Raw genomic sequence first — 8,644 nt, forward strand, 5'->3', positions numbered from 1 at the left:
TGTTGTCCCTCCCGTCCCCCTGTAATGCATGCCTTTGCCGTAATGGGGCTTATAGTTAGTGTAACAGCGCATACTTGTCTCTCTCTCTCTCTCTCTCTCTCTCTCTCTCGTTTGGACACCTTTTGGCAACAAACAACTTACACGCTATTTTGAATACCAGGGCGAGAGAGTAATGGCTTAGATAGCCATTAAAATTGTAAGTCCGCACACATAGACACACATACTATCGAGGAAAGGGGTGGGGTCTAGGGTCACACCAATACACACATACACTATTGATGACCGTAACGACAATTTGAAAACTTAATTTAAATTTTCTCTTTCTCTGAATGTATACATATTTTCTTATCTCTATATATACTGTTTCCTGTCAATTACTGTATCGAAGCTAACTGTCCACTCATTATGAACACACATACATACACTAATTGAAAAATATTTTTCGTGAATTATGAAAATTATTATAACTATATATCAATATAATAGAGATATAGTATACAATGTATGTTCCCCTACCTTACCCACTATCCTACCATTTATATATATTCAAACCCTAGCTCATCCCACTGTCCCTTAATTGATACATCACAAACTTGTATAGTAGGGTTTGTAGTACTGTAGTAGTGGTGGTTACCCTCCTTACTGTCACTACACCAGAGAATAGCCATTGAAAAATATAATGTAATACTTTCTTAACAACATTTTTCTTGTGGTGTGAAGTATTATCTCTGCCTTTAGGACACTCCAACTCTCTCTCTCTTTCTATTGAATACCAACGCAATAGTTATTAGTGTTACCCATACCAACAAAATATGCACAGTTGGCTTTAAGAGTATCAGTGCTTATTTTTTTTGCCATCAAATCTATATATTTCTATGAAGAGAGAGAGAGAGAGAGAGAGAGACATTCATATTTCTTATGTGTTTTATGGAGGCATTAATTCTCTTCATTGATGTGACGGCACTAATCTTTATTTTTTTTGCCCATAACTACACTGTTGTTGACCTTTCCATAGGATATGTATGTTATTGATAAATATATATAACTTTTTTTGCTCAATGCCTACCAGTGCTCTCTTATATAACATTTCTGTCATATCCATTCGCTATCTATTACTCACACTATTCTCTCTCTCTTTCTTTCTTACGGCACTTAAGTCTTCAGCACAGATGTCGTGTTGTTTTTCACCACTTATTTCATCTAAACTCTTACTCTGATAGTCAGTGTGTGTGTGTGTGTGTGTTATGGCTTATAAACAGATATATTGCCAGTGAATGAAAGAAAGAAAGAGAGAGAGAGAGAGAGAGAGAGAGAGAGAGATCTTAATCGACAACTTGTTATCGCATTTTGCTTACCATTGCGTTAAACACACACACATTTGGTCAGCAAAGAGAAGAAAAATTATTATTATTAAGAGATTTTGTGATTAAAAATAGAAATTCTTGTTTTTCTATACATTAATTTTCACGTGATTTTTGTTTAACCTTTTATTTTTGATTAAAATGTTAATGACTTTATATATATATACTGTATTTATTTATATATAGGATTGAGTTAACACCAAATCAATTGTAAACAATTGTAAACAATTATAGTAATGTAAATTATAATAATAATAATAATTTTGTAATTAAATAATTATAATAATTTATTTATGTTTTTTGTTGTTGTTGTATAAATTTAAAATAAAAATATTTATTATTATAAATATATTTAAGTTTTTTAAAAATATATATATTTATATATTATATTGTATTAAACATTTTATTGTATGAAATTATGTAAATAATATTTATTAGTTTTAATAAAGCAAAACAAAAAATTAATTACTGTGTTTATATTAATTGTATTAATACTAGGATTATTAATATATTTAATATATATCTTAACCTCGAAAATATATATATATTGAATATTAATAAACATAGATAAAGCGTTTTATTTTTTTCATATAAAAAACATATTATATAATATATATATATATATATCATATTTAATAGTATTAAATATTAAATATATTTATATAAACATAAAGTATATTGAATATTACATTATAACTAACTCTCGAAAAAAATCGACATTTAGTTGACAAACAAATTATTAAACATAACTTATAAGTTATAAGATTTACTCACTCACTCACCCACTCTATCATCTTAGCTCAATATCACTACTGATTATCAATAATATCTAATTTTCAAATCAATTTTTTCTATATATATAGTATTTATTAGACTAAACAACACTAAAATGTAATCTCAATATACAGTACCGTACAGTAGTATAGCTTTATATACAGCATATTATGGTATTTATAAAAATATTATACATAGCTTTTCATATCTCATTCAACTATAATATTAACAACAATAACACACTGTACTGTATATATAAAATTTTATATATATTCATCTCAATGGCTATTATATGTTATCAATCATACCGTACGACAAATTGTGTACTTTATTTTAAACACTGGTCTCTCTCTYTCTCTCTCTCTCTCTCTCTCTCTCTCTCTCTCTCTCTCTCTCTCTCTCTCTCTCTCTCTCTCTCTCTTATCTTCTCTAACTCTCTTAAGAGGTACATCTCATTCAATGACACTAAACTACAGTTACATACAGTAGTATCAAAATTATATGGACTACCAGTGCACTTGAAATGATCAATGAAAGAGTCATATTTATATATATATATATTACTATACAACAAACAACCAAAAAATAAATTTATGATATGACTGTAGTAGTGGTAGACAATGTCTGACACACAAACAGACAGACAGTCATCTCTCTCTTATAGTCTTTTTATTTTTATTTTCCCAGAAAGTAATATATCTCACTATAGAGATGTATATAATATATATACTGTATAAGAAAATTCCTATAACTTACTATAAGAGCACCGGTATCTCTGAAATTGATCTCTCTATTTCTCAACCATACCTTTACAAAGTAAACCCCATTTTTATTTTATTTGTTAATTCCTATATACAAAACATTATGACTTAGATCACAGTCTCGGAGAGAAAGAAAGAGAGAGAGAGAGAGAGAAAGAGAGTCATGAATGGGATAGTCATATATATCATCTATAAGGAGGACAAACATGTAAATCTAGATTCATATCTTTTTTTAGGAGTGAGAGAAAGTCTGAAAGATTTACACCACTCACTCACTCACTCACTCTCTTGTGTGTCTATTTGAGTGAACATAATCGCCGGGTGCCCCCCGAGTGGGTACACCTGGTGCCACCAAAAATATTGTAATATCATCATCATATCTCTCTCTCTCTCTCTCTCTCTCTCTCTCTCTCTTTGCTTATATAATAATACAATATTTATCAACATATTGGCCATATATCTCTCTATGAGACTTTAGAAATATATATACCGTACCGTATATCTCAAACTGTGGCACTGGTATGTGTGTGTGTGTATGTATCTGTCTGTCTAATGTGCACTAGTAGTTATGACTTGGGGGAGAGGGGGTGAATCGATAAGCCCATATACTATACATTTCTCTATCCATCCATTATAACTATTAAAAAAATAAATTAATGTAAAAATAAACTTTTATACAAAACATTGAGCTAATAACTAATAATAATACTAATAATTTGAATAATAACTTTTACAAACACACTTACCGGTAATATCATATATCAGTAAATATTAGTAAATATTTGATTTTTTTTATATCAATATTTATCTACAATTATACTATACATATATACTGTATATAAATTAGTATTAATAATAATAATATTGAATATAATATATTATATTATACATAAAAATAATATATTCAAAAAAAAAACTTTACACACATACAAAAAAAACTTAAGTCTCAATTATCCTATGAATACATTTATATCACAACTATATATACTGTATATATATATATATAAGTTATATATATATGAATGACTGGCACAGTAGACCTATTTATTTCTTCCTCCTCCTTCTACAGCTACCAGTGCTCCGGTCGGTCGGCAGCTTCGGGAGTGTAAAGTACAGTCAAAAAAAAAAAGGTAAGATATTTTTTTTGTAGAGCATATACTGTATAACAAAAGTAGGTATATATATATATATATATATGATATATCTATTGGCTTTATTTTTTTCAATACATGTTTTGTCAAATAAAAAAAAATTATATTTTTTTTATGTGTGTGTATGTTAGTCAAGTAATCTTAAGTTAACAATATATTTATATAAATATAAACTGATTTTTTTTTTGAGGACACCATATGAGCATTAAAAATAAGGTGTCTGTCCTTTTCAATACCAAACATATACTATAGTTGTTAACCATAGTGTGTCACAAATCAATTGATATCAAAAAAATTAATTATTATTTTATTCAATCAATCTATAGTATATAAATTATGGTTTTTTGTTTGTTAGATATATAATTTTTACTACTACTACTACTACATTACATTATGGTTACTAGAAAAAAATAATTGTTTTTTTTGTATGTATGTAAATAATTTGTTGATACATATATTTTTTTGTTGTTGAAATAAATGGGCATTTTGTTGTTATTTTGAAAAAATGTAATTGATCATACAGTCAATGATCTCATAATACCGATATATGGTATATCATAATTTATATATCAATATACAGTACAACAATATACATGTAGTTAAAGGTTAAACAGAGAAAGAGAGAGAGAGAGAGAGATATGATATATTTATTTTCAAACTTTTTTTTGTTATTACTTACTATACTATATATTGAAGATCAATACATTTTTTGTGTTGTGTTCACTTACCTATACAGTGTATACATCTATTCAATACAAAGATAATCTAGCAATTTATAATGAAATGATTTATTTTTTGAAGCGCCAACAGTCAGGTAGGCGTACCCTTTGAGATCCAGTGTCGATATATATATATATATATATCCCCGAAATATAAAAGACAACCACACCACCACATATAACAATAATACTAATAAGAATACAGCTACTGTTCCTTTCTATCTATCCTATCTATTCACATCATGGGAATGGTATAATATTGAAAGTTTTTTCAAATAAAAAAAAGGTACATTTGTGAGCTAACTGATTAATGTGCTTAACACGTAACAAACAGTACCGATATATATATATATATATATATATATATATATATATATATATATATATATATCAATACAACTCATACACAATTGTGTGTCCATCCCGGTGTGTGTGTGTGTGTGTGTGTGTGTGTCACTGACACGGCACCGGTGCCTGTCTTTTACTACCGGTGCGTTTACTTTTTATTTCAATAAACTAAGATTCACATTATATAGACGTTATATATATAGGAGTAGTAGTCTGTATGTCTATTCAATTGAATTATTGTAATATTAAATAACACACACACACATACTGTATATAAATGTTTAACCACACATTTCAATACATAAAATTTCAAACATCGGGTTAACCACCAAATATACAGTACTGTATAGAAATGTAGATCCATTGCCCAGAAAAAAGTGGTATTCATGTCAGAACCATTTATTAGGTAATTCCCAATATATATATATATATTTATAAAGTATGACATATCACACACACACACATCCCATATATATATATATATCTTTCAATATGTTGTTCCTATTGATTGAGCACTTGTATTGTCATAACTCATAAGAAACTTGAAGATATATTTTATAAATATAATAATATACCTTACCTTACCTTATATATCAATATTATATAATATAAATATATATATAATGTATATTGAATATTGAAAACTATTTTGTGCGTAAAAAAAATCAAAACTCATTGAAAATATTTATTTTCATTCATTCAAAAAACACTTTCTCACTCCATATATATATATATATAATACTCTATTGAAAGTGAAACCCATTTTTTTGTGTTGAGGTTTTATATAAACTCCTTTAAAACCCATTTAATTGTTGCGATATATATATATAAAATAGTATACTCTACTTGTATGCCCTACCTGTGCATCAGCCCCTTACCCCTTATATTTTATAGTATTTAAAAGGGAAACGGTAGTCTATTATATTATAATATCAATACCCAGAGTATTATACACAGTGTATATCCCATATATATATATATATATATAAATAATATAGCAATTTCCACATCAGTATTATTATTTAATATATAACTTATAGTGATATATAAATTTAATAATCTTGTTATGAAGTCATAAGCATACATAAAATATATATATATTTATATATTATACATATATTATATAATTTGATCCACAAAAAAAATTTTCGACACATACCTGGATGCACACCCTTGAAGGTAAAAAATTTATTTATTTTTTGCTTTTTTTAGGTGTGTCCTCCTATGTGTACAAACTTATTGTATGTATAGCCACTTTTTTTTTGCATGGATAGATTAACTTTATGAAATATTTAAATATATATTTAAATATATTACTAATCTAATAAATATTTATAATATATTTCAACAACAATTCCCTATTGAAATAAATAATTTTTATTGTAATCATAAATATATTATTATTATTATACAAAAATTTACTAGTAGTCATAAACTTTTTATAAAAAAATTTAGTATTATCAATAAGGTTTCAATATATATTTTAAATGTATAAAATAAAATATAAATTTTTTATTTAGATTTATTTTATATAATAATTCATTTATATAAAAAAAATTATTATTATCTATTAAACTGATTTAAACACACATATACTAAAACTAATTGATTTATAAAAAAAAAATTATTTTTAAAAATAAATTTACAATATAAGCTACTAGTATATAAATAAGATTTTAAATGTAATATAATGACCATATTGTATTTTATTATACAGTTTGTATTAATTATTAAATATATGTATCATATTATTATTATTATGTATTTTACTGTATATAATATTAGTAGATTTTTTTTACAACAACAAAAAAAACATTATTTATAATAAAACATTTTACATTAATACACATATTTTATAATAAGTGAAAATAGTTATAAATATTAATTTAATTTTTCAAAAAATTTTGTCCGACACCATAATAGTTTTTTTTTTGAAAAAAGTTTAATTTCATAAAATTAGATAAAAATTTATATCAAAAAAATAAAATAAAAAAAACATAAATTAATATTACATAGTCGTCCAAAAAAAACATACAGACAATGTATTTTATATATGTATTATACAGTGAACTCATCAAACAAACTAAACAAAATAATTAGAAAAATTAGAAAATAAAAAATTATTTAATTAAATAATTTTTTTTTAATTTAGATATATATGATTAACCCCCCCTACACACCCACCATACCCACACCCTAATATCTTATCAATCCTATCCAACACTTCCTATCTTCAATAAACAAAAAACAACTGTCCACCACTTGTTGTCAGTACATACGGTACAACTAGGCTTCTGTAGTACATTCAACGGCCTCCTCCTCAGTGGTGGTCGTTGTTAGCTGAGCCGACTTTAACATAAAATCTTCGACACCGACATGATTGGTGGCCAATCGTTTCAGTTCATCGATGTCTATGTGATCGTTGTCCACCTTAGCCGCTGACGACGACTTAGCCGCCGGCGGCGGTGATTTTTTTGCTTGTTTGGCCACTTTTTTGCTCTTAGCGGTAGTGGTGATGATGGTCACCGATTTAGCCTTTTTCTTTGTGGCCGCTCTTTTCGGCCGCAAGTTTGACCCGATATCTGATTTTGATTGATTGATTGATGTCCGCAAATAAGAAACAATTAGTATTTTATTTTATATATATATATTGAATATATTTGAAATTATTATAATTAAAAAATAATTTTAATATTGTTATGTATGTATGTATATAAATGTGTGTATCTATAACTTTACCGCTATTGGCCATTGTTTCGTCGATGATTACCGCCGTTATGACCAATAAAACAATTACCAATATTAATAATAATTTTAGTTTAAACATAATTTTTTTTTCAACAAAAAAATAATAAATTTTGTTGTTTGTTTGTGTGGTGTAAACAGATTTTATTTTGTTGGTATTAATATTTATTAAATGGCGATAAAATTTAGTTAAAATGATACTGTTTTTTGTTTGCTACACAATAAACAGTGTAAAAATTTTAATTAAAAATTAGGTAGTATATATATATATATATATATATATATATATRTATGTTGGGTAGTTTGGTATGGTTAATGGGTGGGTGAGTGGGTGTATGAATGTCTACATACTGTAGTAAATTTTTATTAATAGAAATTGACTATTGAAATGAACAAAAAATTACATTATATACTATCAATAGTTATCAAATAAAAAAAATAATTGGAAAAATACAACAAAATTGAATAAACAAATAAATAAATTATTTTTATTTTTTATGATAAAACAACACTTAGGTTAATGGTTAACCCTCTCTCCCCTTAACCCCGATCCCAATCCCTATCTTTCAAACAACACATATCTCCCGTATAGCTCGCGTGTATTACTCTGGAGTAGTTGTTTCGGCGGTGTCCGCATCTGCCGACTCTGTGGTTGTCGTAGTCTTAGTAGTCGTTATTGTTTTCTTTTTCGGTGTCACCGACTTTGCACTGAAATCTTCGACACCGACGTGATTGGTGGCCAATCGGTTCAGTTCTTCGATGTCTATGTTATCGTCCTCGCCTTT

General features: G+C 26.7%; 1 protein-coding gene across 1 annotated transcript; it reads right to left on the bottom strand.

The window, feature by feature from the left end:
- Nucleotides 1-7,285: 7,285 nt before the first annotated feature.
- LOC128962576 (uncharacterized) lies at nt 7,286-7,999 on the bottom strand. Its single transcript, XM_054308962.1, has 2 exons — nt 7,854-7,999; nt 7,286-7,696 (listed from the first exon to the last, which is right to left on the bottom strand). The coding sequence occupies exons 1-2, from the start codon at nt 7,939-7,941 to the stop codon at nt 7,401-7,403; spliced, it is 384 nt and encodes a 127-aa protein (XP_054164937.1). The 5' UTR covers nt 7,942-7,999; the 3' UTR covers nt 7,286-7,400.
- Nucleotides 8,000-8,644: the final 645 nt, after the last annotated feature.

This window comes from Oppia nitens, unplaced genomic scaffold, assembly GCF_028296485.1.
Source record: "Oppia nitens isolate AA-2021 unplaced genomic scaffold, nextdenovo-longstitch-racon4-pilon3 scaffold6_pilon_pilon_pilon, whole genome shotgun sequence".
In the NCBI taxonomy this organism is placed as follows: Eukaryota; Metazoa; Arthropoda; class Arachnida; order Sarcoptiformes; family Oppiidae; genus Oppia; species Oppia nitens.

Bases quoted from the DNA above. Each gene is read 5' to 3' on its own strand.
- LOC128962576 (XM_054308962.1), bottom strand. From the start codon at position 7,941: ATGTTTAAACTAAAATTATTATTAATATTGGTAATTGTTTTATTGGTC. The intron at 7,697-7,853 runs GTAAAGTTATAG...AATCAAAATCAG, and splicing joins CGAAACAATGGCCAATAGCG to ATATCGGGTCAAACTTGCGG.